Consider the following 27520-nt stretch of genomic DNA (forward strand, 5'->3'; position numbering starts at 1 on the left):
CTAGAAGATGGTTTTGCAGTTTCTTATAAAACTAATCATATACTTACCAAAGAGCCAGTAATCTCACTCTTGGGTACTTATCCCAGAGAAATAACAATGTATGTTCACATAAAAACAAATGTCCATTGTAACTTTATTTTTAATAGGCCCAAACTGGAAAAAACTTAAATGTCCTTTAGTAGGTATATGTTTAAACAAACTGTCATCCATACCATAGAATATGACTGAGAAATAAAAAAGGAACATACTATTAATTCATGCAACAACTTGAATGGATTGCATGGCAGTATTTTTAGTGAAGAAAGATAAATGTTAAAATGCACCTCTGAAAAGTGTAGGAATCCAAGAAGAAGTAGGGAAAGTTAGAAAAAATATTGAATATAAAAAATACTACATTGTACAATGCAGGTAAAACTGTGCTTGGAGGAAAAATTATGGCTTTAAATGCTTATATACCACACCATTAAACAAGAAAGGTCTAAAATCAAAGATCCAAGAGAGGGTTTGGGAAACATCTATAAAAGAAAAGATAGTAAATATTTCAAGCTTTAGGCCATATTGTCTCTGTTGCAACTATTTAACTCAGTCACAGTAATGTGAAAGCAGTGAAAGCAGTGATAGGCAATACACGGGCAAATGAGTGTGGCTGTATTCCAATAACTTTATGTACAAAAACTGGCGGAAGAATGATTTGGCCCATGGTCCACAGTTTATAGACACGCAGTCTCAGTTTCCACTCTAAGATATGGAAAGAAAAAAGCAAGCAAATATGATGTAAAAAGAAAGGAGTAATAAAAGCAGAATTCATATAATAAAAAGCAAAAAAACCCTAAAAATGTTAATGAACACAGTATCATTTTTGGGGGAAAATCATAATATTGAAAAACAACAACTATTCTAATAAGGAAAAATGAGAAAAAACAAAAATTAATAAAATCTGAAATGAAAGAGGGAACATCATTAGAGATCATACTTATATTTTAAAATACTAATAAAATGTAAAAAATTACAAAGAATGTATGGTGATAAATCCAACAACTTTGATAAGATGGGTAAATTCATTGAAGACAAAAATAGCAAAACAGATACAAAAATAAATATACTATATGGATACTCACTTATCAATTTAAAAAACTGAATCTATAATTTAAATTTTCCAAGAAAGAAAATTCCAGGCAGAAATGGCTCTGCTGGTGAATTCTCAAACATTTTAGGATAAATAATACTGAAGCTACAAGTGACATTATCTCATGCAAAGAAAACAAGGAAACTACAGAAAGTGTTAGATCGATTATGTGAGTTTAGAAAGTTCTAAACAACTTACTGAGTTCACTAAAATTAAGTGGCAAGATTATAAAATATAAAATCAACATATAAAAATCAATACACTAATACAAAATTGTCCCCTTTTTTCAGTTTTATTGAGGTAAAACTGACATAGGCAATCATTGATCTGCTCTTTTTAAAGATAATTTGCATTTCATTTAATTTCATATAAATGGAATCATACACTAAGTACTCTTTTTTGTCTGGTTTCTAACTCCCAATTGGAAATTTAGAGCAAAAAATCTAATATAATATCATCAAACACATAAAAAATTAAAAAAACAAAAATTTAAAAAGATGTAAGAATAAGTACAAGAGCTTCATAATGAAAACTACAGTAAGCTGCTGAAAAAAATTAAAGATCTCAATGAATGACAATTTCAAAAGTTTGAATACTCAGTATTATGATGAAGAATCTCCTCAAATTTAAAGGTTCAACAGAGTTGTAATTAAAATTTCAGCAGAATTTCTTTTTTTGTTGCTTTAGAATTGACAAGACACTTCTAAAATTTATATGAAAATGCAAATTAACCTAGAAAAGTCAAAGCAATTTTACAAAAGAATAGTTAGAGGACTTATATTACCTCATCTCTTTTAAAACTTAATATAAAGCTACAATACAGGAAGATAGTGCAGCAGTGACATATGGGACAGAATGGAGTCTAGAAATAGATCTACACATAGGTGGTCAATAGGTAATTGAATGGTACTGAGGAAAAATAACAAGGTGAGAAGATCTTACTCCACCCAATCTTTATTAAACCTAAGGCTAATTAAGATAGTATGGCTTAAAGACAGAAAAAGAGATGAGGCAGAGCTGTTTGCCAAACCATAATCAAGTATATATGAAAAACTAATTTGTGACAAAAGTGACAGAACACAGGGAAAAGAAGTGTCTTTCCAATAAATGGTGCTGGGTCATCTTCATATACCTATCACTCCTACCTCATTATAGTCACAAAAATTCCAAATAGATTACACATCTAAATTCAAAAAGCAAAGAATAAAGCAGCCAGAAGGTAAGACAGGGCAAATATAGACAGAGCTTTTACAACACCAAAAGCACTTATAAACCAAAAAATTGCAAGGTGAATTTAATTAAAATTTACAACTTGTGTTGATCAAAATAGACCACATTGATAATGATAAGAAAAGTCAAAAAATGGGAGAAGATATATGTATGACATATAATCTACAAAGGGCTTATTTTCAAAAAATTAATAAGAAAAAGACCAAAAAAAGCCCACAATTTAAAAAAATGGACTAGAGATTTCAACAGGCAAATCAAAAGAAGAAAACAAAAGACCAATGTATTTAAAAAGTGCTCAACCTCATTATCATCAGGAGAATGAAAACTAAAAATACAATGGAATGCTACTACACTTCCACCAAAATGGCTACAATGACAGAGACTAAAACTACTAAGTCCTACCAAAGATATGAAGCAACAAGACCTCTCATAATCTGCTGCAGAGTTAGTAAACTAGTACAACCACTTTTGAAAACCATTTGGCATTATCTAGTAAAACCGAACATATACAAACACTATGAATTAGCAATTACACTCCAAAGTATCTAACATATACATTATATGTAGTACACACACGTAATAGTAGTACACTCATAGTAATTATAAGTGGCCTTATCTATATAGCAGTATTATTTGTAATAACTAAGAAATGGAAAATTCCAAATGCCCACCATCAGTAAAATGAATTAATAAATTATGGTATAGACACATAAATAAATAAAAGAATAAATGAATAAACTATTGTTATATGCAACAATAGATGAATCTCATAAAAATAATGTTGAACAAAAGAAGCCAGAAGCAAACAAATACATATGATGTACTTACACTTACGTAAAATTCAAAAACGACAAAACTATCTTAGTATTAAAAGTCAGGGTAAGGAATTGGAAGAAAAGCAAGAACAAGACGGGTGGATCACGAGGTCAGGAGATCGAGACCATCCTGGCTAACACGGTGAAACCCCGTCTCTACTAAAAAATACAAAAAACTAGCCGAGCGAGGTGGCGGCGCCTGTAGTACCAGCTACCCGGGAGGCTGAGGCAGGAGAATGGCGTGAACCCGGGAGGCGGAGCTTGCAGTGAGATCCGGCCACAGCACTCCAGCCTGGGTGACAGAGCGAGACTCCGTCTCAAAAAAAAAAGAAAAGCAAGAACAGTGACTGGGAAAAAAATGCAAAGCAAGAGTTCCTGGTGTACAGTCTATTTGTTAACTTGGGTGATGATGAGTGTGTTCATTCTTTCAGTAAGCTTTTATATTCTGTATTTGTGTTATACCTCTATAAAAACTGTGAATACATACATATCTGTGTGTGTGTGTCTACGTGCGCACAATTTTACTCCAAGAATGAGGGCCAGTCTCTTCCAGGAATGGTCTTTAATCATGACAGATAAGATAATGTTTGCTTATTCAAGTTCCAGTGATGTTATATATAACATTGTACATTTATTTTGAAAGTTAGTTTGTTCATTAGTTAGTTAGTTAGTTAGTTAGTTAGTTAGTTAGTTAGTTAGTTAATTTGCGAAACAGTTTTGCTCTGTCACCCAGGCTGGAGTGCAGTGGTGCAATCTTGGCTTGCTGCAACCTCTGCCTCCTGGGTTCAAGAGATTCTCCTGCCCCAGCCTCTCTCCCGAGTGGCCGGGATTACAGGCATGCACCACCACACACTGCTAAGTTTTGTATTTTTAGTAAAGACAAGGTTTCACCATGTTTTCCAGGCTGGTCTCCAACTCCTGGCCTCAAGTGATCTGTCCTCCTCGGCCTTCCAAAGTGCTGGGATTACAGGCGTGAGCCACCATGCCTGGCCTGAAACTTTATATTTTAAACTTTGTATCACCCCTCAAAGATGCCCAGTTTTATCATGTTACCATTTGCACATGTTTGAACCTTTACTGGAAATAGTAACATGCACTAAATGACAGTGAATTACTAATACAACAGTAAACATTTTAAAATCACTGAAGATCTCTGCTTAGACCAAAATATATCACAGGTTTTTACATAACAACTAGCCAAAAACATCAGAAAAATTGTGAAATGCAATCACAAAATGAATAATTAACCTTCATTCCCAAGAACTCTTTCTATATTTTGGTATTTTTGTGTTCTGTTTCACTACATTTAAAAAGAGTTAAAATGAATAAAAACAAACAGTCATGCATACCTCATATTTTCAGCTGAATCTTCTGGCATTGGAGCAACTGTTTGTACAGCTGGAAGGTTTTTGCTGGTAGCACCATTCACAAAACTAGAAGAGGAGGAAGAGGAGGAGGACCCTGAATCCACGGCACCTGTTCCCAAAATAATAATTTTTAGCCTTAAACATAAATTTGTTTAAAAAAAATTTTATTACACCATTACTATCTGATTTTGAAAGAATTACTCATCAGAATTTCAAAACAGAATTTGACAATCATTTGACCATTAGTAAGTATGCTAATAAATATAATTTTATATAACAGATGTTGCATTGAAATCTAACTGATTTGCTTACATTAATCTAACAAAACTACATACTACGAATGGGGCATAAATAAAAAACATCAACAAATGAAAAAAATTTTAGATAAAGTGAGGCTGATAATGCAAATTTAGGTGTGAAAAACTTATCTTTTTATAGCTACACTGCAATATTTTTGGTATTCATCATTTAAGACAGTTTGGAGTGAACTATCTGAGCATAAATTTGTGGCACTGCAGCATCAAATGCTCCTTTTGATAAGATCACTGCTTAAGAAGGGCTATAATGAGTTACATTAGTACCTGGTCTTAAAATAACGAGTGTTCCCTCAATGATATAAAAATGTAATTTTAGTAAAGATTTTTCTATAATATGCCACTAAGTATATTAAATAGCTGTGGAGTTGAGGGACATCTAGTGTTCCTAAATATTATCATCTTATACTAATTCCCATAAAACTGAATTGCTTACTGGGACTTCCACTATAACATTTTAGAGCACCTATATGCCAATATCTGAAATGAACAGTATGTCCAGCTTAGCTGTTGGCTCACAATTTATACACACATACATACACACACACACACACACACACACATTTTTAAGAAGTTTATCACTTATATTTTTATTTCTCATTGTAATATCATATACTTTATACTATCATCAAAACTCTTGCTACCATTACCTTCCATATTCATTTTTAATTCTTAAAATAGAAATTAAAAACATCATGACTTGTCTCTAAAGACAAAAAAGGTGATTCCATTTTGCATTTACCTAACTCCTAACAAGAATAAGGACTTTATTCATATTTTTAAAACCTTTACACTTTTAAAGTATATACTTTAGTAAAAGAAAAACAGTTTTACTCCTATCTCTAGAAAGTTAAATGAGTATAAAGAATGAAACTCTAATACTGGAAAGACTTTAAAATCTTCAGACAAGCCAGGTAGAAATATCTATTTATAATACAGATAAACAATAGATGGTCTATTCTTTGACACAATGCCATTAATGACATTTACTTGCCAATATAAATATTCTTAATAGAGTACATTCTACTTACTACAACCCCATAAATGTGTTGTTCATGATATGTCAGACTCGGGTGGTATGATAAACAAGAGAGATACAGAAAGCACAAAAAAGAGCTATGAAATTAATAAAAATGGGAAGAATCTAGGCAATGATAATAAATGGAAAAGTTCAAGGCTATACAGTCTGGAGAAGAGAAGACTACTATAGTCAGGGAAGAAAAGTCAGGGATCATCTTGCGCTGTATAAATACCTAAAACGGAATCACAAAGATTTGGGTAAGGATTTATTTAGCTAATAATCAACAGGAACATTTCTGTAAATTTACAGAAAAAAAAGGTTATTTTAGGCAGACTTTTAATATTTGTAATGATTTGAAATTTTTTGTTCCTAGATTCATTAGGAATTTGCTGGGCAATGAATTGGATCAAATTATAATCTATGTATATGAATTAATTCAATGTCAAACAACGGTTCTTATTCACATGCACTTTTATCAAGTTGAGGCTCTTGCATATCGTCAAGGTTCTTAGGGGAGCTCTACCTCCCTTAGGGGATTTAGCAAAGAACATATGTTAGAACTCAACCAATCAGTGTCCCCAAATCTGCTTTCCGTCACTAACATTTTTAGTACATCTTGATATTCTTGATACATTTTACTGATTTTTACTTATCAAACATCAGTGTTCAAATTATCCTTTGCTTCTGCTCCCCAAATATCTTTCGGTAATCTGATTTCACTCTGAAAATAAACAGCACTGTTTTGAGAAGACTCAAAACCAATACTGTCCTCTAAAATGACCACTAAAAAATGCACTCTACAACTACAGACAAATTCTAAAAAGTCGTAACATAAAATATAACCTTCTTACAAATTAAGATAATCTTCAATGATTAGGGTATTTTAATTTTTAAGATCAAATAAGCAGAAAAATGAAAATATAGAAAACATAAAAAGATGAGTATCACAAAAATATATAAGGACAATACCTGTTGTATTAATCATACTTTTTGGTGTAGCTCCAGTAGCAGCAAATATATTAGAGGTACTGCCTGTTGGCAGCCCACTTCCAGCAGTAGTGGCTCCCACAGTGGTTACAGCTAAACTACCTGGAGGTGGCTTCTTTACAGGCACCACAACACTCCTGTAAAGAAATGAAGGATTGAAAATAACAAACATGAGGTCGAAGATGAATTCTAATCCCGCTGCAGCCAGATATACAGTCAACATCGAATTTCTCCCGCTTTCTTCTTCCAATTAAAAAAATTGTTTAAACTCCTTAGTACAGCTTTGTCAGTGGAAAAGATATGGACATTAAGGATATATATAAAGTGTGTTGACTAATTGATTTGACCAACATTTTTGTAGACTTTGGAGTCTGCAAACCTTTCTTAAGATGGCATATGGACTGTGATCATAAATCTGGGAATATTAAGAAATTTGTGCTCAAGTTAGGAGATTTTATTTTGCCTATGCACATAGAAGTTTTGACAAAATATACATAAAATATCCATCTTATCCACATCACATTCTCCATGATATTCATAAATATGTAAAAACATAAAACATTTGAAAGCCAATTCTTTTTTTTCTCCTTTTTTTTTTGACATAGTCTCAATGTGTCACGTAGAGTGGAGCGCAGTAGTGCCATCTCGGCTCATTACAACCTCTGCCTCCTGGGTTCAAGCAATTCTCCTGTGTCAGCCCCCCAAGTAGCTGGGATTATGGGTATGTGCCACCACACTCAGCTAATTTTTGTATTTTTAGTATAGACAGGGTTTCACTATGTTGGTCAGGCTGATCTCAAACTCCTGACCTCAGGTGATCAGCCCCCTTGGCCTCCCAAAGTGCTGGGATTATAGGCGTGAGCAACCACTCCCAGCCTTTAAATGCCAACTTCTAAAGCTTCTTCATAGTAAAGATGAAAATTAAACCATGCAATAATAAATAACATCTAAGTGCATAATTTATTTTTATGAACAAAATTGAGTTGCTTTTATAGCAGGAATATTGTTATGAAAGAGAATGGAGATGATAGACATTTGGTTAGAAGTTTATTTAGTTTTTGAGCCTTGGTTTCCTTAACAGAGGAGTTCAACATTTCCCCAGGTTTCTTTAGCATATTTTAAATGTATTTCATTTAAAAATTTTTGAATTTGACATTGTGTTAAGGTTAAATGACAAATAAATGTGGATATTAGTCAATTTTTAAAAATGTAAAAAGAAACTACTTCTCAAACTTAATAAATATCTAAACTTCCTTGCAGTAAAGGTTCATTCTTCTCAAAATTTATAGCACTGCAAACTTCATTTAACAAATATCTTCCAAACCTTACTCAACCAACATTGATTTTATTCACCTACAAATAGATGTATGATCTATTTTAATCACATGTAATGCTTGGAAATTGGTGACTGACAGTACTAAAATATCCAACTTGATCTACAACTTCTTAATGCATCTCTATTTTGTACTTATTCAATGAAAAAATCTCCCTAAAGAAAACTACATCAATGGTCCATTCTCAAATAAGTCTGTTGCTTAAACTTCCTTGATACCAACACATTTTTTCCACAAATAAGTGGTTTTGTTAATATCTTCAGTGACTTCTTTAATGTTAATAATCTAAATTTGTAATAATTATTATTCTTAATTTTAGAAATACTTAAAAAATTATGTGTGACCAAAGGTATTATAATCTTAAATAGTTTTACCCATGCCAAGAAATGTCTTCACTATCTCCTTCTAGGTAGTTTCTTCTTTTCTCTTTAAACATGTTGGTGCCAAATTCTTTAGACTCAACCTTTAACTCTCAACTATCTATCTAATTACCTAAAGCACACATTATGCCTTCAATCCCTATATTGGCGAGTCCTCATCTAATGCATTCATTTATTTCATTGAGAGGCTGTGTGACATTGCAGAAAAGAATATAAGATGTTGACTATATTTCAAAACTAAGGCTTGAAAACTGGACCACTCTCAAACTGTATGATCTTACACTTTTTTGAGTATAAAATCATAAGACTAATGCTACCTCCTTCACATACAACTGGGGAGATTAAACGAGATCATATTTAAATGGACTTTGTCAATTACGAGGTATATTATAAATGTTAATAATCATTATCAATGTCTAAAGTGAAATATATTTTTCGTCTATGGGATATAAGGCATCTACTTATAATGATCTACATAAAAATCAATGGAAAAAAGGAACATGCCAATATTTGGGGTTTGTCATCAACATTCTCCTCTAAACTTATAAAATAATGTGAGACGTACTATTTCACTGGCTCTCCAGCAAGAAAACAAAACCATCAAATATTGATTTGAAGATAAGTCATTAGTGAAAGTGTAATGCTCTTTTTTCTGCATCTCTCATGTTTTTTTTAGGACAACAGACACAACGATGTTTATTTATGGATCAAGAATCATGAGCTAATTAACAGTGCTATGAGATGAATTTGCAGAATGTAGAAAAACTGTTATTATAAATTTCTGATCTGTTGATCATTACTAACTTTGAGCAAAAGCTGTCTGTAACAGACTGGTATCTTGTCGAATGTGGAAGCTATGAGAAATAAGTTATATCAGAAAAAATAAGTTATATAAGTGAGAGAAAAAAATACATATCTAAATCCTGTAATTATGACTTATAAGTAAAATATAGAAAGGTTAAATGCCTACTTACTAAAAAATCTGAAAGCACTGAATTAATAGCAATTGATGTGAAAGCCTCCAAATATTTCATTGCTGGCAAACTCAGCAGTTTGTCGGTATGGCACAGAATCCTAACCCTACAGACCTGGGTTAGAATTCTATCTTCAGCAGTTACTATGTGGTATTGGGCATATAGATCTCTCTAAGCTTCATTATCCTCCCTATTAAAATGAGATGCATAATGGTAGTATCATCATAAACTTAAGATTGCTATAAGGATTGTTTTAAAAATTAATTCAAGATGGATTAGAGACTTAAATGTTAGACGTAATATCATAAAAACCCTAGAAGAAAACCTAGGTAGTACCATTCAGGACATAGGCATGGGCAAGGACTTCATGTCTAAAACACCAAAAGCAACGGCAGCAAAAGCCAAAATTGACAAATGGGATCTCATCAAACTAAAGAGCTTCTGCACAGCAAAAGAAACTACCATCAGAGTGAACAGGCAACCTACAGAATGGGAGAAAATGTTTGCAATCTACTCATCTGACAAAGGGCTGATATCCAGAATCTACAAAGAACTCAAACAAATATACAAGAAAAAAACAAACAACCCCATCAAAAAGTGGGCAAAGGATATCAACAGACATTTCTTAAAAGAAGACATTCATACAGCCAACAGACACATGAAAAAATGCTCATCATCACTGGCCATCAGAAATATGCAAATCAAAACCACAATGAGATACCATCTCACACCAGTTAGAATGGCAATCATTCAAAAGTCAGGAAACAACAGGTGCTGGAGAGGATGTGGAGAAATAGGAACACTTTTACACTGTTGGTGGGATTGTAAACTAGTTCGACCATCATGGAAAACAGTATGGCGATTCCTCAAGGATCTAGAACTAGATGTACCATATGACCCAGCCATCCCACTACTGGGTATATACCCAAAGGATTATAAATCATGCTGCTATAAAGACACATGCACACGTATGTTTATTGCGGCACTATTCACAATAGCAAAGACTTGGAATCAACCCAAATGTCCATCAGTGACAGACTGGATTAAGAAAATGTGGCACATATACACCATGGAATACTATGTAGCCATAAAAAAGGATGAGTTTGCGTCCTTTGTCGGGACATGGATGCAGCTGGAAACCATCATTCTTAGCAAACTATCAGAAGAACAGAAAACCAAACACTGCATGTTCTCACTCATAGGTGGGAACTGAACAATGAGATCACCTGGACTCGGGAAGGGGAACATCACACATCGGGGCCTATCATGGGGAGGGGGGAGGGGAGAGAGATTGCATTGGGAGTTATACGTGACATAAATGATGAATTGATGGGTGCTGACGAGTTGATGGGTGCAGCACACCAACATGGCACAAGTATACATATGTAACAAACCTGCACGTTATGCACATGTACCCTAGAACTTAAAGTATAATAAAAAAAAAATTAAAAAAAAAAAGATAAAAGGAGGTCACACATATAAAGTACTTAGTACAGTACACGGAATATTCTAAGCAGCCAATACATTTTAGCTATTATGAGTATTGTTATGGCTCCCAAAAGTGCTGATATAGTCTGGGTCTACATCAGCAAAAATACCCAGACTGAAAGAAGCAATAATCCTCATATACTCTGCCATTGTCATATCTCATATGTATAGTTTTAGGCACTGTATTTCAAGAATAATGACAAACAGAATCATGTCCATAACAGAACAGTTAGGATGACAGTTGATCTGGAAAACAAGTCATGTGAGTAAAGGCTGAAAGGACAGAAAATTACAGTAAAAGGATGAGAAAAAGTTACAGCATTTTTTTAAAATCTGAAAGTATGATAAGAAAACAAAATGAAACTTCCATGTACATCAACATACCAAATTAGGACCAACAAGAAGAAAAAAAGCTCTGAAAATTTTTATGAATTCCAGTTTCTAATCACTGATGTGTCCAAATGGCTGAGATGACCAAGTTACAAGGGTTTAGTTGAGAGAAGTAGGAACCTGTATTTGACTGATTTCTCTGATCTTTTTCTGAATCTACAACATTATAAGTTTGTAAGAACTATTTCCCCTTTGATTCAGATGGCCAAACCGTTTACCTAGGATTAAAGGACTGCACGTTCTTGTCCTTAATATTGTTTCTTCACCAACACTACCCATTCCCTTTTATCTCAAACCATTCTCTTTCCTAAGCAACCAATTTTACAATTAATTTGAAAGTCCACACTAACCAATATGTGTTGATAACAAATTAATTATCTTTCAAAATGTTACTTGATATTAATAACTATTTATATATGAGAGTAAAAATTTCCAACTCTTACAAAACCTTCCATCAGATTGTTACACAGCATTTCACACTGGCTATCTATTCCATCTACACCAAAAAGTCTTACCTAGAAGTCTAGCTACCTACTGTGGGTAACCTATTTAGGGTACATAAACACACTAAAATATATACAAATTTTGGTGGTAAAAACATTTTCTCTAGAGTGAACATATAGTTTTTAATGAATTTCAAAAACATATACAGCCACAAAAAGGTTAAGAGCCATTGAACTAAACTATTCAGGTATTATGCTCTTCTTCTTTTAGATCTGCTATTCATCCTAACAGAAACCTTGAATCCGCTACTCCAGTGGTCCCCAAAGCTTGTGGCACTAGTGACTGATACGGTTTAGCTGTGTCCCCACCCAACTCTCAACTTTAATTGTATCTCCCAGACTTCCCATGTGTTGCGGGAGGGACCTAGGGGCAGGTAATTGAATCACGGGGGCTGGTCTTTCATGTGTTATTCTCATGATAGTGAATAAGTCTCATGAGATCTGATGGGTTTATCAGCGGTTTCCACTTTGGCTTCTTCTTCATTTTCTCTTGCTATCACCATGTAAGAAGTGCCTTTAACTCCTGCCATGATTCTGAGGTCTCCCTAGCCATGCGGAACTGTAAGTCCAATTAAACCTTTTTTTTCCTTCCCAGTCTTTGGTATGTCTTTGTGAGCAGTGTAAAAACAAACTAATACAGTGACAGATCATTGGGCATTCAATTCTCATAAGGAGTAGTTAACCTTGATCCCTCACATGCACAGTTCACAGTAGGGTTTGCACTCCTATGAGAACCCAATGCCACCACTGATCTGACAGGAAACACAGCTTGGGCAGTAATGTGAGCAATGGGGAGCAGCTGTAAATACAGATGAAGCTTTGTTTACTTGCCCACTGCTTCCCTCCTGCTGTCTGGTTCCTAACAGGCCACAGACCGGTACCAGTTTGTGGCCCAAGGATGGGGACCCCTGCTCTATTCTACACTTTCTTTACCAATTTAATTTTTTAAAAATCTCAATACTGTGCTTTCCACACAATTTTAAACTTTTATCACACATCTTTAAGACTGTAAACTACAAGACAGTGGATAATTCTTTTATATTGCATAGAATCTATACACACTCCAAGGTTGTAAAATTATCATCAAAATGGTACAAGCCAGGACATATTTCAATCTAATTCACTTGATAAAATATTTCATTAACTGATTATATGATTTTAATAAATTGATATATAATACATGTAAGTGTGAATTCTTCCATCATTGAATTTATCCTATCTCAAAGCTAGATGTGATATATTCACTCATTCATTTAACAAATATTTATTGAGCATTGCAATGTGTGTGGAACTGTCAGACTCTCTGGATATACAGCAATATATAGAATAAAATCCCTGCTCTCATGGAACTGACATTCCAATACAGAGATAACAGCAAATACAATAACATAAATGAGTAAATACAGCATATCAGATGTTAAGTGCTATAAGAAAAATAAAGCATAGATAGGAAGAAGGAATAATGTTGAAAGGATGGCTCAGAGAAGACTGACAAAAAAAATGGTAGTATTTGAGAGAACACTAAAGGGGGTTAAAGAATAAGCCAGGAGATTACCTAGAGAAGAGCATCACAGGCAGAGGTAACAGTGCAAAGGCTAGTGTGACAAGAGAACACTGGGTGACATGGAGAGCTGTAAGACATTAGATAAGTAAGAGGACTCAGCTCACAGGGCCTTGTAGTCCATTGTATAGATGCTGGCTTTTACTCAAAGAGGGATGAGAAACCACGAAGGCTTATGCACAGAAGAGGAATATAACCTTAGGTTACAATAGGACCACTCTGGCTGCTATGTCAAGGATAGTCCTAGGAGGGACAATGGTTACTGTGGAGAATGACTAGGAGACTACAACAATACAAACAAGAAACGATGGTGATTTGGAGCGGAAAAGCAAAGCAAAATCTGGTAAGAAGTAATTCAAATTTTGGCAATATTAAGAAGGCGGAGGAAGTAAGATTTAAATAAGAACTGGATGTGGACATGAGAGTAAAGTCAAAGATTATGCAAAAAAATCTGCCTTAAGTAACAGAAAGGACAAGTTGCCATTAACTGAGATGGGAAAGAATGTGGTTGGAGCAGGTTTTTTATACTAATTTTTTATACCTCTTTTTAATCATCCAAATAGCAATGTTGAATAAGCAATTGGATAGATGAATCTCTAGTTTAGAAAAGAGGTTCAAACTAAGATATAAATATGAGTCATCAGCATATAGATGCTATTTAATGCCAGAAGGGTGGATGAGATAGCCAAAGAAGTGAATGCAAAGAGACAGCAAAAGTGGTATAAGGATAGAGTATTGGCAGTCTCCATTAATCAGTTTGGTAAATTTTGTAAAAACAGGGATACTATCTTATCTGTGTACATCATGGTTTATCCTAAGTACAAAGGGAGATACTGAAGATAAGAAAGAGCTTTTAAATGGTGACTCATTAAGGCAAGTGAGTTTTATAATTATTCATGGCACACTGTAAGAATCCCTTTCTGTTCCCTTCTGCTGTTTGAGCATGAACAGGGGATTACACTGACAAGTTTAAGAGACACAAGACAAACAGTACATGCCCCATGCCCTGAGGCTTATTCCATAGATACTTTAAGGAATATGACAGACAAACTGACCATGCAATATATTTCAATAATTGACCTGGTCAGAGTTACGCCCAGGTCCTTTCAGGAACACAGGCTGTGCACAATCAAGGAAGAGTGGGCTGAAACGAAAAGGATCAATAGAAATTAACCAAGTAGGGAAAAGTGCATACAAAAATTCAATAGTAAAAACCTAGCAAGACAAAGAGATATGAAAAAACTAGGTAAGTTAAAGGAATTGTTTTAGATATTTCTGGTTGGTGAAAGGTGTGGACTTTCTATTCCAAACTAAAATAATCCTCCTTTATTATATAAATAACAATAATTATTTCAGAATTTTCATCAGTTTCACACTTTAGAAAAATGTCCATGGCATAAAATAAATTTGGAGTGAGAAAAGAAACATGGAAATAGTGAGGGCAGTTAGGAGGTAACAGAAATAATCCACCTTAGAGATGCTGAGGGGCTAATGTAGTTTGAAAATGGAGATGCACCTTTTCTGGGACTCACGTCTTTTAGCCAAGCTCAAAAATATCCATCTGTTGCTTTGTGGGGCTAACAATAAGCCCATTACATTTAAATAGAATTTTGGAAATTTATGAGACCTTTTAGAATTCACGTAGCTTTATCCCATATTATCTGAGTCGGGAAACTGAGTTCCAGAGAGCCAAAAAGAATGAATCAAGGTCCCGTAACAAATTACAGAGATACCAACTATTAATATCCAGTTCCCCTAATTTCCAGATCATCACTCTCCAACTAGGGTATGAATGTTAAATGTATATCTTGAAAGAAAAAGTTGAAACTTAAAAGAGAAAAATAGTTTGTTACTGATTCTAGGATAACATGACAATTTACTTCAGTTCATCAGAAATCACAAGGTGAATACTCTCATGATATTATCTATCACGCTTCCCTATTTTGTAAAATATTTGAGAACTGCAATACAAAAAATATGTTTAAGAACAATAAAGAATTTAATTAAATCACCTATTAATGAGAGATACTTTATTCAGCTCTCTATAATTGCCAGGAGAGACAAAGGCGACAACATTGGGGAAATTAGGACACAAACATGCTCTGTCAAAACTGAATCTTCTGGCAATTGACCTTAAAATATATACTCAGGGCACTTGCAGCTTAATAAAAGCAGAAATTACAGTGGCGAGATGTAGGAAATTTCAACTGTAAAGGCTGCAAGATTAATAATCAATTTGGATTACATTTATTTGTTCATCTTTTAAATGATATGGTCAAAATACTTTTTTTAAAAAATAGAAAGTAATAAGAACAAATTGAAGTCTTCAGAAGTAATTATAATTTTTCATAGTTACTTAATTCTAGCTTTAAATAAATCAATGTAAGAAGACCTCATCAACTCTACTCAACATTTTAAAAAGTATTTACCCAAAATTTCATCCTTACCACCAGTATCAATATTAAAAAAACTAATGAAACTAAAGAGAAAATACCTAGCTCAAGCTTATACTTCATGTTTAATAATATGAAGTCTATCTAAATTGCTTTTTTTGCCCTATATTATTTACCAAATAGATTTTTCTTTTACAGAGAATTAAACACTGGGAAGCAAGGATATTAAAATTTTGAGGAAAAAATACCTACTAGTTTCCCTGAATATATCAAATCCAGTAATTTGAATACAGGAGGTTTGCAAAACCTAAAAGCATGAAGGGTAAGTCTGATGTGTGTTAGCCAAAGAAGCAACACAATTATAAGCTTTGTGTGATATCCCACACTTAAAACAATTTTTATAAACATGTTAACAGTTAAAAATTTATGTGAAGCACACTGCCCTTTTCCTTTTTTTTTTTTTTTTTGTTTTTTGTTTTTGTTTTTTTGTCTTTTGTTGAAACTAAGTGGGATCTCTGGAAATCCTAGGAAATTCAAATTGAACCAAAACACACACACACACACACACACACACACACACACACACATATATATATACACACACACACACACCAAACTCTCAAAAGATAAAAAGCATGCAGATACATAAGATTAAATTTTTAGTTTAAAAGATAAGTAAAAGGTTAATTGGTGGCTTTAGAGAAAAGCATTACTCCAAAGTAAAAGTTACACAGTACATGAAAAATAATAGCTCAATTAAAACATTTTATAAACCATCAACAAATATAGTAATCTATCCAAAAAGATAGTATTGTTAGAGAACTTGGCAACTTGATTTAAGAATTCTAAAATGATATTATTAGGCTTTTCTGTTAAAAATAAAACCATCATAAATATTTCTCTCTGCCTCACAGTAACAGAACTTTGAAAAAATTGTTAGAGTTTTATGATTTTATTTCCTCTTTATATACAGTGTTTGCTCACTATAGAACAGTACTAGAGGATCTCTAGCATTTTAATACTTCATAAGTACACATCTGTTCATATCACTGAGTATAATCAAAGATATATACTTAATCTACACAGATGACTGAAGGAAATAAAAGAAAAAGAATCAGCACTTTCCATATATGTAGAGAACATTTATGTAATATTTCATAATCTGCTGAAATATGTAATAGTAAAGAAAAAAGGTTTATTTTAATTAAGTCTAAATCTTTCTAAGAATTTGATGTTGCAATTTTTTATTATACACTTCAAAACACTGAAATTCACCAATGCTCCATCCTAAGGCCTGAGATACACTCAATGCAGAACACAAGTTAACAGAACTCAAATTATCCCAGTTGTTTTAAGAAATTATTTCCAAATTTAAAATCCAGGATAAGCATAAGGAATTCATTGTTAGCGTGCCTGCAATATAACCAATAAACAACTGGTTAACAAAAGTAAAATCCTACATGAATTCTACTGAGACTGTACAATATTATTAGGAGTGTGATTTAGTTACAAAGACGTGACCAACTGAGTTTATATCTACTTTTCAACCAAAGATTAAAATGAAAAATACATTATTGGTAAAGTAAGATCCATGATAGATTCTGGATTTGAAACTAGTAGCATTCAGGACTTTCATTCTAAAGCCTGTCATCTTGGATTCCATTTTCAACGAATTCAATCTGATGTTAAAAGACATGTCATAACTTGGATTTCAGACTTTAGTGCTTCAGAAATATGTTTATATACCTCATAATGTTATTATAGCTACCTTAAGACAGATAAGGCAAATGGTAGCAATACCCTGGAAGTATAATTGAAAAATGCACTGGTCCAGAAGCACTTGTGGGGATGATGTCTCTGAAAAGCTGCTCAAAGCTTCAGAGTTTGAAGTTAAATTTTTGATGTTGTCACTCTCAATCTATTGAATGGCTGACAGACAATCAAACCCGTCTGGCTGGCTGGCAGCTCATTTTGCTGGCAGGTGGCAAACAATTAGACACACCAATTTGTGCCTCCTGATGACATTAAAGCATGAAACTAAGTTGTATGCAGGGCCTAGTGATTTGTGTGAAAGCATTTCAAAAATAATACTCTTTGCCGTGGCAACTCATTTCAAACTGCCACCTCCCATTATGGCTTTGAGCAGTGAAGACGACAGACTTGAGTTACGTGCAGTGCAAGGCCGCTTCTGTTCAATCCGTCATCAGCGCCCCCTGAGACCTCAATCCCCTCCTTTCATCAATATCACCTCATCATTTACATTTGATAGTACTTGAGCTACTGCATATATTAACTACACTAGAGACTCTTTTCCTAAAAAGAATTGAAATATGCTTTGTGCTCTTCCATTTCATTTGTACTTATGCAATTTAGAATAACGATTCCACTCCTACTGCATTTTGCACAAATGCTATAGGAACATACAGAAAGTTATATTTTTCTTAAAGCAATATTCTGAAAAATATAATAAATTTTGAGTAGCTAAGAATATTGGCACTCAGGTGACTGCTTTTTAAAGTTTTAATTAAAAAACTCATTCTAACAATAACCCAAATTAAAACAAAAAAATTTTACTTAATGTTTGTTTCATTGGATTTTCATACGTAAACCACAATAATCATCTGTATTTATTGGTTTGTATTTTACCAACATTTAAAGATATAATTAAAAATTAACTAGAATAAAAAGCTTAAATTCCTATATATTATCTTATACGCTTATAGAAATACACAAGTACATATACTTACATGCATATGTTTATACAAACTTATAAACACACATACAGGCATATCGTGAAAACATAAACCAAGTATGTGAAAAAGGTGATATAAATGTGAAACATCATAAGGAACACCCAGGAGACATTACCATATGAGTGAACATCCAAACATAATATTAATACCAAAATACCAAAAAAGAAAAATATTTCTTACATTTTATAGTCCTACCATTTTTTACTTTTTAAAACTTCTGACACAACACATTTTATCTATTATAGCAATTATGTGCAAATATCTTACTGCTCTGTAAGTGCATAGAAGATAAAACTAATGTTATTCATCTTTATATTCTGCATAACTAGCACCACTTACATTTTCTACAACAACTTTTCAATATGTATCTGTAAAACACTACCAAAAGTGTTTACAGGCAAAGTTTAAATTATATTTGTGTATTAAAAGGGAAATTCGGCCTGGTGCAACGGTGCACGCCTGTAATCCCAGCACTTTGGGAGGCGAAGGTGGGTGGATCATGAGGTCAGAGTTCAAGACCGGCCTGGCCAAGATGGTGAAACCCCGTCGCTACTAAAAATAAAAAAATTAGCCAGGCGTGGTGGCAGGTGCTACTCAGGAGGTTGAGGCAGAGAATTGCTTGAACCCAGAAGGTGGAGGTTGCAGTGAGCCAAGATGGTGCCACTGCACTCTAGTCTGGGTGACAGAGTGAGACTCCATCAAAAAAAAAAAAAAAAAAGTGAGTGAGACTCCATCAAAAAAAAAAAAAAAAGGGTAATTCATCCAAACTGAAATGACTCTACCACCACATCCTCTACCCCTAAACTAAAATGTTACTTAGAACAAAGCAATCTGGGTATTTTAGAGAAAGCAATATGGAATACATATTATTTTTTGACTATATATTTTGACATTTCCATTTGGAAACATTTTATTTCCTAATTTGATCTTGTCTTTCTAAAACAAAAAAAAACTTGCTTGTCAATCACCTCATACATATATATAAATTTTTTGTATGAAAAGATGTTTTAAAACATCAGTAACAATGATTTCCTTTAAAAGGTAAGCCATCACAGTTTTTAGTTAATACATTAACATGCAAACATTATTTGGAATAGGCATTAATCCCAGTGATCAATGTTAAGTACTACTGTTAGTAATTGGTGACTAAAATATTATTCTAATCTTGTACATGTTTTTAAATAGTGGAAGATATTAGATGCATAGGGTATTTGGTTCTAAAATATCTTATTCTGCTTCTGTGAACTATCATTTTTATTGAACACATACTGGAATAAAAAATTAATTGTCCCTTAAAAAATCCCTTGCATGATTTAACATTTGAATGTAGACATATGACATATGGGCCATGTTATAAATAATGTCGATACCTAAAATGCCAAAATACCTTTCAAAAAGATTTACTTTTAAATACATGTTTCAAAATACAGCTTTTACATTGGTATTGGAAATCTCATAAAGAAGATGATCACAAACAATTTTTAAATTTTTCCACATACTTCCATTTAAAGTTCAAATTTAAATGTTATCACTTAAAGCATGTTATATAATCTCCAACAATTATTATAGTATTTTATAATATTATAACGGAATTTCAGAGCCAGGATAAACCTTGGACACTGTGACCCATCCCCTTCCCCATTATATACATGAAACAACTAAGTCCAAAGAGAAAAATAACACCCCAATGTACTGTAGTCCTTTGATAATGGAATATAACATAATCCGTGTTTCCCTACTTCCAATTCAATGTGCTATCCATCACATCACATTGAAACCTCTTAAGATGTATTATTAAGATGTCTCATTATAAGATTAGGTTGAGCCATCATTTTGATTGTCTTTGTAATAAGAATCTACATTAATAAAGTTTTCAAGACCTTCCTTATATTTTAAAATTAACAAAGTCTAATTTTCCTTGTATGTATAAAGCCCAGTGAATAATAAGTTCGGTACCTACCTGTCAAAGGAATGAAACTGCATAGGAAGAATAGCTTGTGCTTCTCTCTTCAACGCTGGATCTGGGTATGGGATAGGTTCAGGGCCACATTCTGCAATTTCAACTGGAGCAGCCACAAGACTTTTCAGTATTTCCTTGACATTGATGCCTTTGGTTTGACTAATGCTAGATATGGATGGTGCAGGCTTCAATGTTTCACTGGGATTTTCAGTTAAGCTCTCTTGTGATTTCTTCACTTCGGATGACAAAGTGGATAAGAGTTCACTCATGGCATCAGGGCCTGTACTTGCTTCTAATTCTGCCCCATTCAGAATGGTAGCCACTTGCTCCTCTCCAATTCCTGAATCTGTATGGGGAATTGAACTTTCTGGCTGAATATCTTCACCAGGAGTTGGTGTTTCCTTTTCTTTTATAGTGTCTGGAAATGCAGCAGGTGTTTCTGTAATGAAAGAAACTAGGTTAGAAAAAAGCTTCGACAGTAAAAATTTTGTATTATTAATATAACGTTCTCAGATATTCAAATAAAGAAAATAAAACCTGTAAAAAACAAAAAATTGCTAAACGGATGTGCATAGTAGTAACACAACTCAGTTGAAAGATATCATCCAGCCAGGCATGATAGCTCACGCCTGTAATCCCAGCACTTTGGGAGGCTGAGGCAGGTGGATCACCTGAGGTCAGGAGTTCGAGACTAGCCTGGCCAACATGCTGAAACCCCGTCTCTACTAAAAACACAAAAATAAGCTAGGCACAGTGGCCTACATGTAATCCCAGCTACTCGGAGGCTGAGGCAGGAGAATCGCTTGAACCCGGGAGGTGGAGGTTGCAGTGAGCTGAAATCATGCCAGTGCACTCCTGCCTGGGCAACAAGAGCAAAACTCCATCTCAAAAAAAAAAAAAAAAAAAGATATCATCCAATACACCTATTATTTTGTTCAAGGAGCATCAAAATAATCCTCTTGCTTCTTAAATCATCTGGCATTTCAAAACTGATGCCTTCAAAAGCATCAGGAAATAGTTCTTATAACAATTTCCTAAAGCAGCTTATAAATAATAATTATATGATGTTCCCCTCTTATCCTTTGATTGTTGGCTACCAAACAATCATAGAAGAGAAAGTCTTATATTTCTCTATCAGTTTCCTTAAAAATATAAAGTCATTTTTATACCTTCTTTGGTACTTCAATAACTAATAATATCCGAAATATTCAAGATAATCGAAGATATTATTTTAAAATTACAATACATAAAATTCTGACACACTTGCAAAATGCAAAGCAAGTCAAATGATTAGTTCAAAAGAATAAATACATTAATAATATAATAATGTTCCTCAAGGACAAGGCCTATATTTTGGAATACTCATGCTGATTCTTCATAAATAAATATAAAATTCAATCTGTGAAAATCAAATCAGAAACATACATGCATATATAACTCTACAGATAATGAAATACACATACAATATTAACAACTAAAAGTAATGAAATCAAAAAATCTTTAGTGTTAAATTTCTATCAAATTTCATCATACAAAGGTTAATGTAAGAAAGTTCTCCATATAATAAAATGTTACCAAATTCTAAATACTAACCTTGAAAAGTGTATTTCGTCTAAGTATGAGATAACAGTCCTTACTTAATCATTTTGAATAAAGTAAGATACCATTAAGCTACCATATGTAAATTCACTGCAGCTCTTGCTTAAAGTAGAAGCTCATTAAATGTTAGCTATTTGTATTACTTAAAACTTACATTTAAGTTTGAAAGTTTCATAATCTTTGAAAATGAGAAGCACACCTAAATTATTTCAAAGATCGCCTAAAAATTTGAAAATCAGTAAATTCTATATAACTTCTCAGATTTTGTTGTTATTATTTGCTTGTTTCTTTGAATTCAAAGGTTGTTAGGACAAGAAACCAGGAAACTGCCCAACAGGAAAATAGGCTACCTTGATGTCAGTAAGACATCTCAGGCCGGGCGCGGTGGCTCACGCCTGTAATCCCAGCACTCTGGGAGGCCGAGGTGGGCGCATCACAAGGTCAGGAGATCGAGACCATCCTGGCTAACGTGGTGAAACCCCGTCTCTATAAAAATACAAAAAATTAGCCGGGCGCGGTGACGGGCGCCTGTAGTCCCAGCTACTAGGGAGGCTGAGGCAGGAGAATGGCGTGAACCCGGCGGCAGAGCTTGCAGTGAGCGGAGATCGTGCCATTGCACTCCAGCCTGGGCAACAGAGCAAGACTCTGTCTCAAAAAAAAAAAAAAAAAGAAAAGACACCTCAAAAACTTTTGTGAAATCTCTAGTAAAAACACAAAGAAGTGTTCTGATGATAGAACTGTTGGGTGTGATCAGAGCTTGCTGAAAGTTTTGTACATACATACTAAAAAATTAAAAACAATATGAAGGGATTTTGTCAGTAACAGACTCAATTCTTGCGTGTTGTCTATTAAACAGTTTTTTTAATCGCTTGAATGTAGACTAATGGCATGCCATTCAAATTTCCTGAGAGTGTGAATTTATAATACTTTTTTGAGGATAAGCATCAGAAAAATGTTACCAGGTTTTGAAAGAAAGAAAATTTGCCTTTTTTTCTCCCCCTTTTCTTTTGATCCCTTTTCTTTTGATTCAAATTGTACCAAATCTACACATTAAATTAGGAATAAATAACATCTTCATATTATTCAATATTCCTAATATCAAATACTAATTTAAACTAACTTAAAATATGCATTTCTCACAATGCAATGTTATAGTTTTCCTCATATTTAATGAATAGGTTTAAATTTTGTTTGGTCAAAGATGATAGACTGAAAGAACAGATTAATCTGTGGAATATGATAATAATATTCAAACATTCATATTGGATGACCAATGTGAAAATCAGGGTAGATTCTTTACTGCTTCCAAGATTAAAAATTAAAATAACTGCATTTGAGAAGGCAATGTCAATAACAGTAGGCAAAGGACTAGAGAAAGAAACAGGTAAGAAGTAAAGACAACAGTTTGGCATTTTAAATAAAACCTTGTAAGAGAAGACTAAGACTTAAATTAGAATAGTAACCCTAGAAATGAGAAGGAAGAGAAGACTAAGGATATTTCTGAAATACCTAGGTTAAGAAAAAAACAGTGGTAATACGTCACTAACTGAGAAAGGAAGAAAATGAGATTTCTTCAGAGAATAATTAACTAAATTTTGAATCACTTTTAGTCTACAGAATCTCTAAGATATTTATATCTGTAGGTCAAAAGAAGAATAGCCATACATTTTGGGATCATTCAAACTGAGACAGTAGCCAAAGTTTTGGAAGTTGATAAAATAATCTACAAATCTAGAATGAGAAGATAAAATGACTGAGGCAGTTATTTTCACTATTAGATATACCACTGAATATATTTTAACATACATTTGCATCTGTAGATTGTACACTTTTTGAGAGAAAACAATTGCAGCAAAGTATCAGGAGCGAATTAAATAGTTTAAACAGTAATAGTGACAAGAGGACAGAAAATGTAAATTGCAGAAACACAAACTCTAACAACAACAAAAACAGAACAGTGTCATGGTTACTAGCATGGGCTAATTTTTATAGAGTTTAATTATCAAAAGTCACATAGCTGTGTCTAACACTTAGTGTGTTTTAGCTAATTTACAGATATGGTCTAGCATTTTGACTTTACATTAATATAATGTCTAACTATCACATATGACATGTTGCATTAACAGCTATACAAAAAGTTTAAACTTCTCAAGTTATGTTAGACTGAAATATAAGCATTTCACTAGCAAACAAAATATCTAAGGAAATAAAATCTGATTTGGTGTTCACAAGCTACCACATAAAAAGACTTTTGCCACCAACTACATAATATTTTGCTTTTCTGCTCAACTATTTGACTTTCAATCGACATTAATATCTTTAACTTTCTAACTAGATACTTGAAACTTCAACATAAATGTTGACCTCTAGATTATAAAACACAATTAAAACTTTCTAGAAATCAAATATTAGAATATTTTCAAATAGCTCATCAAAATATTTACATAGTACTAAAAAGTCTCAATTTTATTTTTATTGAGGCTGACAAAAGAATGATTTCAAAAAGGAAGTAGCAATTTTGATATTTCAAAGAGTTTTATTCAAATAAACATGTTTTGTAAAGCACACATGCTGTGATATTACATAGAAATAAAATTAAATGCCAATAGGATATTTTATAATAGCAATTTAAAAACAGATCAGTAGTCAAAAAACCTACCTTAATTTCTCATTATGCATGTACATCCTTAACAGAACATGCTCTCAGCTGATACCATAAACTTCAACTTAGATAACTTATGTTTCCAGAATACCTCTTTGTGACACTAAAGTACTTTGAGGATTTAATCCATGACTTAAATAGGAAGTTAGGCATGAACTGCAGAGAAACTATAAATGATTGCATCTGTGTAGGTTATAGTAATCACAGGCATGTACGTTTTCAATAGCTCTTATCAGTTTTTGTAGCAACAGGCAATGTAAGCACACAGAACAGAAACATTACTAGCCAGAGTGATCTTAACCTTGTCAGAAACAGGCATTTGGATGCCAGATACTAATACATTTTGAGAAAAATATGGGGACAAGTTCAGCAAATGACATCATATTTATACAGTGACTTCACGTATCACATTCCTTCCTCCAAAAATCCTGTTTTACCATGATTTATGAAGAACTTCAACATGTCTTACATACTAAATTACTGAAATTGTCATTTTCCAAACTCTCTGAATAAGGAGTATCATGAAAGAAACATACAGCACCTTGTTAGTGTAGCACTAAAGATTATATTAAGTTACTTCAAATAATAATATAAGCAAATAAATCACTGTAATTTAAAATAAAACATAAAAAAGCTGTAACTAACTTACTCATTTTGTTTATATTAAATCCATAAATGCAAAATTAATTAAAATCTTAACTCCGAAGAGGAAAAAAATACACAAAAAGATTTTAAATCCTCATTAAAGTTCATTTTAAACAAAAATACTGCAATGCATTAATTATTTGCAATTGTTTATATATGATTTATTTTGTTTGCTTGCTACACTAAGTGCATGAAAATAATACAATTCAGGAATTAAATATTATTACTAAATTATATGCCCATAAGAGACAAAATGAAAATTAAGAGCCAAGAAAATCTTCTAATTGATGTTTTGACTATGCTGTGTTAACATGTGGGTCTGAGTTTATCCTACTTGGAGTGCGTTGAGCTCTTTAGACATATATATTAATAAGTTTCATCAACTGTAGGGCGTTTTCAGGCCAATATTTCTTCAAATTTTCTTTCTGCTCCTTTCTTTTTCTCTTCTTTCCTCTGGGACTCCCAGTATACATATGTTGGTTCAACTTAACAGTGTCAAAAAGGTCTGTGAGGCTCTGTTCACTTTTCTTCATTCTTTCTTTGTTCTCTTCCTCAGCGTAGGATAAACACAGTCGAGCTATCTTCACGTTGCTGATTCTTTTTCTGCCATCTCAGATCTTCTGCTGAACCCCTCTAAGTGAATTTTTCATTTCAGTTATTACAATTTTCAACTCCAGAATTTCTATTTGGTTCTTTATTACATATATCTTTATTGGTATCCTCCCTTTGGTGAGATATCACTCTTAAACTTTTAGTTCTTTAGAAAATGCTTCCTTTAATTACTGGAGCTTATGTAAAATAGCTGGTTTAAAGGGTCTGTCTAGTAAGTTCTATATCTGGGTTTCCTCAGGGGCATTTTATGTCAACTGCTTTGTTTCCCCTGTGTATTGACCATACTTTCCTATTTCTTTATTGTCTCATAATTCTTTTTGTTGTAAACTGGATATTTTAAATAACATAATGTGGCAATCATGGAAATCGGACCCCACTTAAAGAGTTTGTTCTTGTTCTGTTTATTCATTTTCCTGAACTAATTCTGTAAAATCTGTTTTCCATCATCTGTAGCCACTTAAGTCTCTGCTCAGTTAACCCAGTGGTCAGCTGTTGATTGCACAGACATTGTCTTAAATGTCTTGAACCAATAAATTTTCCACCCTTTGCCAGAGGCTCTGTGTGTGTGTGTTTGGGGGTGCTTGCAATGCTCCCATGGTTTCAAACTCTCTCTTAGCCTGTGCTTCCTTCTTGTGCTGGGCCTCAAGGTCAGCCAAAGGTGAGAGACTGAGGCCTTCTCTGGTCTTCTCTGGGCCTAAGTACAGCCACGGGAATATGGATATCTCATTCTTACATCTGTTTAAGCTTTTAGGCAAGGTTCTTGTTTGCCCCAACTGGCACTGTCACTTCAGGCAGTTGCAATGTTTAAAAAAAAAAAAAAAAAAAAAAAACCAATGCTGCTTATTTTCAACAAATAACTTGGAGACAGGCTTTTCTCACTAAATAAGCTCTAGATTAGGTCAAATAATAATAAGCCCTGTGAATGAAGTTTTTCCAGGAAGATTCCATACAGTTCAAATAGTTACAATGCTCTAAGGTTGAGACTTTCTAAGGAATTCCAAACCTAATTTACTCCCACTCCTATCCCCAGTGACTGCTAGGCTTCTGGTTTTCAAAACTACCACTGGTGTCTGGCCTCTGGTTTTCAAAGCAACCACAGAGCTGAGGAAAGGTAGATGGCAACAGGGTGAGTTAAATCACTCTAAATCTTGCTATTCTTATAAAGGTCTAGAGGTTTTCTTGAATTAACACCCTCTGGGTTGTTGTAAGCCTCTGATTGCTTTCCAAAGAACTGGAACAGTTGATTTTGACAGTTTTTGCCAGTGTTCTCATTGCTCTTTTAGAGAAATAGTATTTTGGAGGTTCTTACTTTGTTCTTCCCAAAGTCCCACTTACAAGCAATGTTTAGAACTCAAATTTAAGTTACAATTTTCATTATTTTAAATAAATTATTGACTAGAAATTAC

At 33.4% G+C, this 27520-nt stretch overlaps 1 protein-coding gene across 2 annotated transcripts in view; it reads right to left on the bottom strand.

The window, feature by feature from the left end:
* The window catches only part of NBEA (neurobeachin), a 743995-nt gene that overhangs the window by 474950 nt on the left and 241525 nt on the right, over nt 1-27520 (bottom strand). For both annotated transcript variants that reach the window (XM_023208811.1, XM_023208812.1), the window contains exons 31-33: nt 20597-21035; nt 6843-6997; nt 4521-4647 (exon numbers count right to left, since the gene is read on the bottom strand). In XM_023208811.1, the coding sequence (XP_023064579.1) occupies nt 4521-4647; nt 6843-6997; nt 20597-21035 (721 nt within the window). The remainder of the gene's footprint in view (nt 1-4520; nt 4648-6842; nt 6998-20596; nt 21036-27520) is intronic.

This window comes from Piliocolobus tephrosceles, chromosome X (genome assembly GCF_002776525.5).
Source record: "Piliocolobus tephrosceles isolate RC106 chromosome X, ASM277652v3, whole genome shotgun sequence".
Lineage (NCBI taxonomy): Eukaryota > Metazoa > Chordata > Mammalia > Primates > Cercopithecidae > Piliocolobus > Piliocolobus tephrosceles.